The sequence below is a fragment of the Leuciscus leuciscus genome (genome assembly GCF_965113295.1).
Source record: "Leuciscus leuciscus genome assembly, chromosome: 6".
NCBI lineage: Eukaryota > Metazoa > Chordata > Actinopteri > Cypriniformes > Leuciscidae > Leuciscus > Leuciscus leuciscus.
In genome coordinates, this window is record NC_138730.1 from 37,537,980 (window position 1) to 37,551,138 (window position 13,159).

Consider the following 13,159-nt stretch of genomic DNA (forward strand, 5'->3'; position numbering starts at 1 on the left):
GGCGCCATCCAGAGACTTCAGCTGCTTTGCCTGGAGCACTTGGAGAAGGGCCATAGCATGCAGCGCGGATACCGCCTCCCCCGCGGCACCGAAGGCTTTGTTGGCCTGGTGGGCCGTAAATCTGCAGGCTCGGGACGGCAGGCTGCGGTCCGAGCCCAGGGCGGGAGCCGACGGGCAGAGATGAGCGGCAACGGTCTCCTCGACGGGGGGGATGCTGAGGTAGCCGTGGTCCCCCGCCTCGTCCACGGGGGCAAACATAGCCTGGGTGGAAGTGAGGGTGCGCGCCGATTGCGGGGCCGCCCACGACTTCACCACGTGCTCATGCACGTCGGGAAAAAACGGTGTTCCCCTTTTCGAAGCGGCCTGACGGCGGCTCGATTGTAGGAACCACGTATCCAATTTGCTCTTTGATGGTTCATCAGGAGCTTTCCAGTCGAGGTCCAGCTCCTCGACGGCCTTAGAGAGGACGCGGAAGAGCTCGTCCTGCAGGTCCGCAGGGGTGTCCTGCTCCGCGGCCGCCAGCGGTGCGGCCTGCTCTGCACCCCAGTCGTTCTCGGAAGCCGACAGCGACATGGAGTCGTCCCCCTCACTCACCCCGAAGGAAACAAAGTCAGTGACGTCGCGAGGGGGATGAAAGGTGGGGTCGGGGAAGCTCACCGGGGAGCGAACCTCGACTCTGCGGTTGGGGGGGGGCTACCAGCGGCTCAGAGGCGGCGGTAGGCCCAATCCCCGCTGCTGCGCGAGCTTCCTCCCTCCTGGCTCTGAGGGCTCGAAGGGATAAATCCGCGCAGTGGTCGCAGGACCCTCCGTCCCCGAGGGCTGACTCAGCATGGGCCAGCCCCAAGCACGCGATGCAGAACAGGTGCGTTTCGGTGGGGGCGATGGGGCCCGAGCATAAGTTGCAAGTAGTTGCCATCGGATGCAGGAGACAGTGCGAGTATCTCCGACGCAACTTCAACGACGGCGAATAATCCAAGTTTGTAATATCAGCTTTCTAGCACACGATTTAAGCGTGAAGAGAGAGATTCTGAAGGGAATTGACGCTTGTTACAACCCCTTGGCTCAAGGAGCAGCAACATGAATGGAGAGTCCATACAACATAATCAAATTTGAAACATTTAATATTTAATCAAGAAAACAGACATAACTACATTTAAAGTAAAGAGGAAAAAATCTACAAACACAAAACAACCACATCAAGCCTTGGACTGGAGAGAGTGAAAAGTCAGCATGTCCACCAAGCAGCGAGACCAGCAGAGACCAAGCCCAATTGTTCCCTCCCCAAGGGTGAGAAAGCCAGCGTCTTATAAGCAGCATGGTTAATCATCGTCAATGTTCCACACCTGTGTAGAAGCATTTAACCTGAAGACACAAAAAGTGTTACCCAGAGACACCTGCTGGACAAAACAAAGCACCACAGCCACTTGGATCGTCACACCTCCCCCCCAAAGACAGAGGCCCTTATAAAAAGGTACTCTGTAAACATAATACATAAAACGACACATACAAAGAACAAACCATCACAGAATAAGATTTTTACCAAACTTAAAATTCAAACAAAATTATTGGTTCTACTCACCATCTCTCCTTCACCACCTACCCCTTATCAACGCCACCTCTCAATGCTCTCAGGCGCCTTGAGAACATAAAAGAGGTGAACTAAAGAAGGACAAGAACCAACAAAATTGTAATAGGTTACTCGTTCAATGGAGCTCGTGACAAAGTATCCGCCATAATATTATCCACCCCTTTAATATGACGAATATCGAGACTATAAGACTGCAAGAATTTCGAAGTCTAGGTTGAATTAAACATTCGTCAAAAATATCCTTCTCAACCCCACTTTCGCCCCCTACAGCAATCGCAGCAGGTTTGATTTCAGCATCTCCAACAGCGTCGTTTTGTCCCATTTTTGGAAACAAATAAGGCTTCAATAGATTTACATGACACAACTGAGCCTTCTTCTTTCTATCTGGAGTGGAAATCATATAGTTTTGTTCTGAAAGTTTTTCGAGCACAGTATAAGGTCCAGAAAATCTGGCAGCAAGAGAGGAACCAGTCTTCGGAAGTATCACCAAAACCTGATCTCCAGAACTGAACTCCCTGCCTTCTGCCTTACGATCAAACCAGGTTTTCATTTTAGATTGTGCCTTACCCAGATTTTCACGGGCTAAAGTACCGGCTAAATACAACCTAAATCGGAATCCATTTACATAATCCAAAAGATTTGTTGGTGGTTCAGTTTCCAATAAATCATCACGCAAAAGCGCAAGCGGTCCCCTTACCGTATGTCCAAATACTAGATCATTAGGGCTGAAACCCAAACTTTCTTGAATGACCTTGCGAGCAGCAAGCATCAACCAAGGAAGTCCCTCCTCCCAGTCTTTCATCAATTCAGTACAGTACGTTCTCAACAACTGTTTTAATGTTTGATGAAAGCGTTCAAGGGATCCCTGACTCTCAGGATGAAAAGCACTGCTTTTGTGATGATCTACTCGCAACTGTTTTAGAATTTGGGCAAACATATGTGATGTAAAATTTGTTCCCCTGTCCGACTGAATTACACGAGGAATTCCAAATATGGAAATAAATTGAGTCAAAGCTTTCACTACAGACCTTGTAGTAATATTGCGCAACGGATACGCAGCAGGATATCGCGTGGTTTGGCACATCACGGTCAACATATAGACGGAGCCAGATTTAGAAGGAGGTAATGGCCCCACACAATCAATCGTTAAATACTCAAAGGGATTTTTCACCACAGGTATAGGATACAATGGAGCAGGAGATAACACTTCATTCGGTTTTCCGACCAATTGACAGACATGGCAAGTTTTTATAAAAGCAGCCACGTCTCGCTTTAATCGAGGCCAAAAGAAATAACGCATCACACTGTGATAGGTTTTCTTTACTCCAAAGTGACCAGCAATGTCTCCGTGAGCGGTTTTTAAAATGAACTCCCGCAATCCCTTTGGTACCACTATCTGAACCACTGGGTCACCCAGAATTTTATCATAACACGGCGTCCATTTACGAAGTAACAATCCGTTCTGTGTAAAATACCCGCTAGCCAAACTTTTCACCTCATATTCTGATTTAACAGATTCAAACAATGCGTTCAGCTGCACATCGTTTTTTTGCTCAACAATCAAATCCTGCCGAGAAATCGATGGAACAAACCAAGACAAATTCCTAGAAAGATCATAAGGAAATCCCTCCTGATCTTCATACTCATCCATACCTTTGTTCTTACTCATCGCTCGTGTTACGGCACAGGAACAGAAAACTTCAGGCAGTTCTTGCACACATTTGTCTGACTTGACCAAACAGACCGGAGTGGTTTTAACAACGGGAAACACTTCCATACCCCATATTTTACTCCCCGCCAAATTATTTCCCAAAATCAAATCCACCCCCTCAATAGGCAAAACTGATCTTAATGCAATTTCCACCTCACCTTTCACGACGTCAGATTCTAACTGAACTCGATGCAGAGGAGCCGAAAATACGTCTAATCCAATACCTTGAATTAGAACACTTTTCCCCGTGTCTGATTTTGAAGAAAACGGTAGTTTCGAATCCAATAAGAAAGATTCAGATGATCCTGTATCACGTAATATCGTAACAGGCACTCGCGAAAAATCTTTCAACGACACAGTCCCCATAGTTATAAACGGTTCATATCCTGCTTGCAAAAGACCCTGTTTCCCTCCGTAAGTCTTAGCTCCTCCTACCTCTGATTTCAAAATCAAACCAGTAGTTGACACGAGACCCACAGCTTTTGGAACCACAGACTTATACTTATTTCTTAATATAGGGCACTCCTTTTTCCAATGACCCTTTTCCAAACAATACCTGCAACTCGAATCTGGATCCAGTTTCCTAACATGCTCTGATCTGTTTGGACTCATTCTCCTTACATTTCCGCTGTTACTTGGCTTTTAAAAAAAATAATCACTGGTGTTTTTGTGGATTAGTACATATTCGTCTGCAAGAATGGCAGCCTCAGCAGCCGTTGTCACCTTATGTTCATTTACATACATCGCGACACGCTCTGGAATAATGTTTTTAAACTGCTCCAAAACTATTAGATTAGAAAGCTCTTTAAAAGTACTAACACTCAACGATGTACGCCAACGATTAAAGAGACTTGTCAATTCTCTTGCCACTTCAACGTGCGTTTTACGCTCATCTTTTTTCCAACCTCTAAAACGTCGCCGATACGCTTCAGGGACAAGTTCATACGCTTTTAAAACTGCCTCTTTTACTACCTTATAGTTCTTTTGATTTTCAGAAGAAAGTGAAATGAAGGCTTCCTGAGCTTTTCCTTCCAAAACACTTTGTAGTAAAAGTGTACGTTCCGCATCGCTCCAGCCTCTATCCTCAGCCAAGCTTTCGAACAGAGAAAAAAACACATCTGGATCTCGATCATTGAATTTAGGTAAGAGTTTAATCATCTGTACTAGACCGATCATTCGATTTCCACTCGCCCCTGCAATTCCCTGATCATTTAAGGAATCACCATTTGCACCAGAAAGCTTTCCTTGTCCGATCAAATTTAACCGTTCTGCGTCCTGAGCCAATTTCATCTCCTCCATTCTTTGTTGCATTCTAAAAGTCTCAAATTTGCGTTCTTGTTCTCGCTCTTGGCTTTTCAATTTCTGTAACTCAAGTTCTCGGTCCAATTCACGTTCTTTATTTTGTATCTTAAGGATTTCTAACTGTTGTTCATAGGTTAACCTGTTAGGATCTAACAACGCATGAGGTGTCGAAGTACCTTCAGGTGTCACCTCTTCATCAGACTGTGTCTCTGAAGTCAAAACTAACATCTCTCTTAATTTCTCCTCTACAGCCCCTCGCAGAGGTTTTACCTTAGTACTTTTCGCTAAAGCCAATTCAAACTCAAAATGTTCGGCTACTTTAAATAATTGTTCTTTTGAAAGGCGCTCTAATTTACCCATCGTAGGAGCAACAATAAAATCTTGTAACAAATCCATTTTAATTTTACTTTACTTTAAGAACGTTTGAACAACAAAGTATGTAATACTCACCAAAGCCAACAGGTCACACTTTAATTGCCAGAAAAATTTGTTAAAGCCACCCCGTATCTAAATAATATACATACACAACTAATTATACTCAACCCTAGTCTTCGGCACGCCCACATGCAGCTCAACTGCTAACCAGTCTACCCGCGTCCGACGCACCAAAAACAACAAACTAAAATAACAAACTAAAATAACAAAAAGCGTTAAGCGCTCTTCAGCCTAACACGGGGTTATTCTTTTTTTTTGGCTTATGCAGTCTAAACCGCAACATCTGAACAATTTAGTGCAACTGCTGGACAATTCTCTCTCCAGTCCAAAACCACTAATCAAAACAAAAATCTTTCATATGGCACTCCCCAAAACTTATTTTACCCAACCAATAATTTTACCTAAAGAATAAACCAAACTGTAATTCTAAAGAATTACCCAAATCACAATTAAAGAATCATCCACATCACAACTCTAATTAAAGAATTGTCCAAATCATAATTCTAATGAAAGAATTATCCAAATTATAATTCCAATAAAAGAATTATCCAAATTATAATTCTAATGAAAGAATTATCCAAATTATAATTCTAATGAAAGATTTATCCAAATTCTAATTCTAATTAAAGAATTATCCAAATTATAATTCTAATGAAAGAATCATCCAAATTATACCAAAACCCTAAGCCAATTCAGTTAATCCGGGACGAGCCCCCATATGTTACAACCCCTTGGCTCAAGGAGCAGCAACATGAATGGAGAGTCCATACAACATAATCAAATTTGAAACATTTAATATTTAATCAAGAAAACAGACATAACTACATTTAAAGTAAAGAGGAAAAAATCTACAAACACAAAACAACCACATCAAGCCTTGGACTGGAGAGAGTGAAAAGTCAGCATGTCCACCAAGCAGCGAGACCAGCAGAGACCAAGCCCAATTGTTCCCTCCCCAAGGGTGAGAAAGCCAGCGTCTTATAAGCAGCATGGTTAATCATCGTCAATGTTCCACACCTGTGTAGAAGCATTTAACCTGAAGACACAAAAAGTGTTACCCAGAGACACCTGCTGGACAAAACAAAGCACCACAGCCACTTGGATCGTCGCAACGCTGCACTTGCATTATAACTGCAACGGTGTTTCAGTATTTGCATATTTGCGTCAATTGGCCAGCTCTGCTGGCGTTAGCCTATAAGATTTCAGCGGAAGTGAAGGATGAGAGGAGTTCCCATATACGACATCCGTAATGTCGAGTTCCGTAGCCTTGATAGGGAACATTACATCACTGGATAGGTTTTTTCGTTTATTTAGAGAGTAATTTTATGTCAGCTGAATGTGCGGAACGCATTTCAGAGAAGATAAGGCAACGTATTTTAGCACAATTCACACCCAGCGGTAATTCAGGAAACAAAAATCTCAGAATGCTCCACATGAAACTTTGGTCTTCCGACCTTTTACCATCATGTCGTTTTATTTTGATTAATATGCGTGCGGGAGAGAGAGCAAGACAGCGTCTAGTTTGGAGACGGTGAAGTCTTGTTTTCACTTTCGCCTGGCTCCGGAGAGTGCGCGCGCGCGACCGGGGCTCTCTCTCTCTGCTTGTTCACTTCTTTCAGTTAAATATGCGCCCTAGCTGTCAGTGTCACAAGCGCAGCAGTTCATCTACATTACTCACCGATCAAATAAGACATATTTTGTGTCTTTTATACGGTGGCCGAGAGAGCTCAACGCGCTGCAACTGAAGAAAACACATGCAAATAGAAAAACACCTGCAAATTAAGAAAACATCTTCATCAGTTTCACAACACATGTTTGCTCCAAATACTCACAACACAACCAAATACAGAAACGCGCTGCAAAAGTTCACAACACAAACGAATACAGAAACGCGCTGCAAATGGGACAGAACACAACGGAAATGTTTCCGGGGAACCCAAATGAGTGACGGACCAGGCTGGGACGTGCTTACAGCTGTCTACTTTTATTATTATAAAAAAAATTGTAAAACATACAGAGATGACACGTTTATGACATACAACTTTGTATACAATATACAAAATGTATTTACAATATGTTCAATGTCATAAGAATACTAAAAAGAACAATGAGCTGAAGACTAAAATAAATAAATAAAAAAGATGAGAAAAAGAGGGAAAGACATTAATCTATACATCAGTTACATTGTACACATTTTGTCATGTTATGTTAAAATAAGTTTCATAAGAAATGTTAGAATGCAGCTAGGGTCCAAATATGAGACGGCAAGTTTTAAAGTTGAGACACTCACACGCAGATATAACGCATATTTAAAAAACAATCTTTGTTGTATAAAATGTATATTTATTTGCAACAGTTATGTTAACAGCAATAATACTATATTTCTGGTAAGAACAGCTATTCAGCTGATGGACACGCGCTGCGTTGTCATGGGAACATCCCAGGTGAAAATAATGAGGAAATTACATTGTCTTTCGTTGCTCCCTTCATCAACATAATGGCACACAAGTGCCCCGCTCCCTCCAAAGTGCCCAATTCAAGGGCTCTGCCGTCTGCCCTTTTAAGAGAGTAGGGCATAGGTAAGCTCGCGAGCAATAAGCACGTCCCAGCCGTCCGTCCGTCCGTCCGTCACTTATTGGGTTCCCCGGAAACATTTCCGTTGTGTTCTGTCCCATTTGCAGCCAGGGGGGTAATCGAGCTCTCAATTTTCGTACCACCCCCGGCGGCCGCCATTGGCTAACAAGCCTTCACCTGCTGTTAGCATCCCATTGACTCCCATTCATTTTGGCGTCACTTTGACAGCGAATAACTTTACATCTGAGGCGTTTAAAGACTCCATTTGTCCATTATTTATTTCTAAAGAAACACGACAATGTATAAAATGCTCCATTACCTTGTATCTTACGTTATGGCCCCGTAGAAGCAGTTTTTGTAAAAACAGGCTAACGATTGCGTCATAACCACGCGACTCTCTGGAAATTACCGTAGAGACAGGAGGAGAAGCTCGCAGTCAATCGGGGGGACGTGGAGGCATAAAGTCCGATAAAGTCAAGGGAGAAGCCCATAGAGAATCGTAAAGTTTATCCTGCTCCTAGCTCATGGACAGCTCCAACTCACGCTCTCCGTCTCTGCAAGTTTCGGAAGGGAATGATTCAGATTTCTCTTGGCACAGCTCCTAGAAGACTTACAACTGTCAGACAGGCTGCTCACGTCACATCCACGTCGTCAAGCTCAATTTGAGTCTGCGCAGTTCGCTCGGCAATCAGGAAATGAGTGCTTCTAATTTGCTTCACTTTTCTCCGTTGAAACCTATGGGGTCGCTGTGTCCAGTTTATATACTGTCTATGTTTGCAGCGCGTTTCTGTATTTGTTTGTGTTGTGAACTTTTGCAGCGCGTTTCTGTATTTGTTTGTGTTGTGAACTTTTGCAGCGCGTTTCTGTATTTGGTTGTGTTGTGAACTTTTGCAGCGCGTTTCTGTATTTGTTTGTGTTGTGAACTTTTGCAGCGCGTTTCTGTATTTGGTTGTGTTGTGAGTATTTGGAGCAAACATGTGTTGTGAAACTGATGAAGATGTTTTCTTAATTTGCAGGTGTTTTTTCTATTTGCATGTGTTTTCTTCAGTTGCAGCGCGTTGAGCTCTCTCGGCCACCGTACTTTTACTTAGAATGTAAGGTAACATATTTGTGGTCGATATAAAATACTTTAATAGTCCGGTGCCTTCGTGTTGTTATCACCCTCTTCCATGTGGATTCCATCTGATCTTGCACACGCCACAACTAGGGATGGCTGACGCGAAACAGTCGTTCCGAAGCTTTGCGAGATCCCGAAGCGCAGATGTTTTTCGAAACACTGATCCGAAGCGTGATTCAAAACACCCATGTCACGTGACTATGGCCAAACGAAGCCTGAAGTGTTTCACTAAGTGTTTCATCAGGTGTGGTCCGCCGAATCAGCGTTTGATTGACACGGTCGGGAATAGACCACACAATCGCGCATCTGTATAAAAGTGAAATCAACGCATATTGACCTCGTGGGTTTTTGTGAGAGGAGTTTGATTTTGAGATAGCGGATTTTTGGTGATATAGTGACATTTGATTAGTTATAGGCTATTTAGGCTTACATTTAAATTTACACAACACATTGACTGATAGGCTAGAGACAGACAGAGTATACATATAGTGACACATTAATAGATACGTAGATATAAATATATATAGACATAGATATAGATACATATATAAATACATAGATTATATCTAGATACATAGATAGATTATAGATATATATCTAGATACATAGATTCATATAGATAGATACATAGATAGATAGATTTGGATAGATAAAATGGAGGCTCCCCAGAAGAGATGCCGTACATCTGTGGTGTGGGAGCATTTCCGTTTAGAAACCCCAAATAAAGTGAGATGTGTGTATTGTGATCGGCAGCTAGCCTACTGCAACAATACATCATCCATGATGCGCCATTTGAGGAGAATTTGAAATTTGCGTATTTGCCCAGAACTCATGATCCACTAACTTACTGGAAAGAGAGAGCAGTAATCTTTCCTCATTTGTATGTCCTAGCTAAAAAATATCTTTGCATGCCAGCAACAAGTGTCCCTTGTGAGAGGATTTTTTCAAAGGCTGGAGAAATTATCTGTAAAAAAAGAAGTAGGCTAAGTCCTTCCACAGCAGAGAAATTAATATTGTTTAATAAAAATCTCTAAAAAAGTGAGACATTGTGGCTTGTTGATTTCTTTTATTAATATTCATTTTGCAGGACCAAAATAGCATTATGCACAGTGAGGAGCCTATAGGTTACAAGCTTCACATATTAGAAAAATACAATAATAAAAAAACAACAAATTTGTTTAATGGCTCGTCAAGGTTGTTTCAGATCAACACCTGCAAGTGACCACTAGGTGTCACCGTTGAGACGGGTGTCGGATTGTTTCGAAGCCTCGAAACAATATGGACCATTTGGTTCAACTGTTTCATTGCTTCACGAAGCCTCGATCTGTATCTGCCCGGCCTACTATATATAATATTTTTTCTAAATGCTGTGTAAATATGTACCCGATTAAGGTGAATTAAAATGCAGCTTTATTAATGAGCAAAACGTTCGGATGTTAAACGCACTGTTTACGCGTGGCTGGGAGCAGGTGTAGATTTCTTTCGTACCAACTAACATTTGGAAAATATACGAACATTTTAATGAATCCGAAAATTTACGCCAGAACCACTTTACACACGATTTACACAAAAAATCGTTCTGCTCGTGTTTCATGAATGAGACCCAATGACTGATAATTTCCACATCAGATAACTTGAAACTGCATCTATTGAGGATATGTATGTAAATATTTTGCAAGGAGTGAGATGAGAGATCTCGATGATTAGCCTACATTAGCCTACTTGTAAAATGTTGGTCACTGTATAAGTAGAAGACCAATACCTTTATTTGACCAAATAACAACATTTTTAAATGTATTTTGCAGAGGAAAATAAGGATGGTTTGGCTGTGGCACATTTCGTTGGTGGTAATGTAGAAATAATACAGCCACTCAAAGTGACAGAAACTCATGTGATGATTGACATCAGAGAACTCAGCGATTTTGGCCCTTTGGTCTGGATAAAAAGTATATTTGGCATCCCCATTAGAGGCCAGGTTTTGCTCTTCCTTCGAAATCTAACTCTTAAAAGGAAAAAACTCAATATCCACTTGCTTCCAGAGAATGTTCCAGTATCAGAGGTATCTGTTCCTTTTGTTTTTTTAAATCCGCTTTCCGTTTAAAAGAGTATTATAAAATAAAACACACATTGAACATATTTGTGTACTGTACATAATTACTGCTTTTTAATATTGACATTATTATTATTATTGCTTTCCGTGGTGATGTTAATTCATTGTACTGTATATATTTAGTTAGTTCCTGGTAGAACTAGAGTGCATTTGGTGATTTATATATAATGCATGTTTGTACTGAAAATATTGTGTAAAAGTAGCACAAATGTTTAAAGTAAATTCACCCCCTTTTTGTGTTTTGTCTCTCCCCCCGGCCCCCTGTCCTCAAGGTCCAGAGCAGGCACTGGGATAAAAAATACATTGAGACAAGTTCAAAATGTCACCTGATTCCTTACCAAAAATACAGTCTGTGTTGTCAGCCAGAGGAATGTGAAGTGCAACCAATGGTAACAATATTTATTGAATAACATTTGAATTCCAAAACTGAATTTCAGCATGTAATAGGGGTAGTTGATATATAACATGTCCAATTACTTTTTTTATTCAATATTTTAAGTTAAATTATATGAATTCCATTATATAAATAAGGGAAATATGTATGTATATAGTTCTCAGACTGGTCACCACAGTTTTTCATAATTTTTAATCAACTTTTTACCTTATCTCCTTTAAAGAAAGCCTTGCATCAATATTTAATAAAAAGTTAAATATGTTAATTATAATAATGATCAGAATAAGCAATTATTCCATATACTGCAGTTCATTATAATAACTGTGGATTATTAAACTGTAGCAACTTGGACCATTAATATTAAATGCAAAACACACACCTTTTGACAATTTTATTTTAAGGCCCTTAAATTACATAATTCAGAGTGAGAACTAACCACCTTATAATGTTGTCTTCATATTGGTGTTCTTGTTTTCAGACTGAAATATTTGAGTGTAATTTTGGCCCAAACTATCATCCCACATTTGAAGTTTTTCTGGATGTCAACATTGAGGAGGTCAGACTGGGTATTTTAGAAGGTGGGAAGGATGTATGGAACAGACGGCGAATATTTCTTACAGGTACAGAAGTCAATCGATAGACACTCCTCTGTGAGAAATGTAATTTCTGCAGTAGCCTATGTCCTTGAGCTTTTTAAGGGAGCAAATATATCTCTAAATTTATAGTTTATTTTGTGATCAGCAGTATTTATCAGGTGAAAAAAAATGTAAGTATAATTAAGAGTGACAGCATTAAATTTGAACAGATACATTAAAAATAAATACAACTATTAAAACTAGAATAACCATTTCTATTTTGAAGAACTGTTGGTGAATAGTTTTTAACAGGTTCATTTGCATGAACAGTCCGAACAATAGACTTTGTTCATCTTTGTGTTGTGTGGCCTAGTAGATGAAGCTTAAAGTGGGGTAAGCGGTGTTTGAAAGTTAGTTGGACTGACACATGAACAAATAAAAACAAACATGTGTAGCCAATCAGCATTAGGGAGTGAGGAGTTGAGGAGAGAAAATGAGCAAGAGGGAGATTTGAAGAAAGACTGCAGAAATGGAGATTTGACACAGTATAAAAGAGAAAAGCTCAGAAGAAAACAATGAAAGGAAGGGTTATGACTGGGCAAGAACTTTAGGACCCGCGTTAATATTAAAAAAGCTTTCCAGCGCTGGAGAGAGCTAAGCGGGAAGGCCTGAAAACAGACACGGAGGTTGCTTTGATTCGGCTCCACACTTGAGTAACACTGTTTGAGTGTCATTGTGTGATTGGAGCTGCTGTGATGTTGGCTAACAACAAATTCTTTGTAATTACTATTGTGTACTGTGAGGGGCGCCACCATCAATTTTGGGCCCTATGAAAGAATATGAGGTTGGGCCCCCTACCGCACCCATTCCATTAATAAAATCGATCTCTGGGGCCCCCAGAAGTGCCTGGGCCCTTAGAATCGTCCTAACTAACGGAGGCCAGCTAGTGACGACTGTTAGTGAATGCGGTGTTTAACGTCATTGTTAGCGCACTCGCTTCTCATGCCAGGGAATCTGGGTTAGAGACCAACTCGGAGCAGGGCGGTTAGGATTGGAAGCTGAGTTTTGGAGGCAGAGCATTGAAGAGAGGGGTGTGTTTGTTTGGGTTGATTTCAAATATTAACATTAGGCTTGTTTGAGATGAGCAAAATCTGCGCAGAATCGATCACCGGTGATCAGCGCGAGATGCATGCCGGTTAGACATGTGTCCGAGTGCGGTCCGCCTTGCTCTGATGTCATGCTGACGTATGTCAAAAATCTCTCGCGAGCGCAAGGCGCGCGTGTCGGATTCTGCAGTCGGGCGCAGTTAATCAAAAGCACGATGGGAAACGACTTGCTGACGACACAGCTTAA

The 13,159-nt window shown here is 41.3% G+C and overlaps 1 protein-coding gene across 1 annotated transcript in view; it reads left to right on the top strand.

Annotated features, from left to right (window-relative positions):
- LOC309501395 (NACHT, LRR and PYD domains-containing protein 1 homolog) overlaps positions 1-13,159 on the top strand; it is a 52,309-nt gene that overhangs the window by 30,192 nt on the left and 8,958 nt on the right. Inside the window, exons 17-19 of the mRNA XM_082173467.1 lie at positions 10,533-10,786; positions 11,110-11,226; positions 11,710-11,851. Of these exons, the coding sequence (XP_082029593.1) occupies positions 10,533-10,786; positions 11,110-11,226; positions 11,710-11,851 (513 nt within the window). The remainder of the gene's footprint in view (positions 1-10,532; positions 10,787-11,109; positions 11,227-11,709; positions 11,852-13,159) is intronic.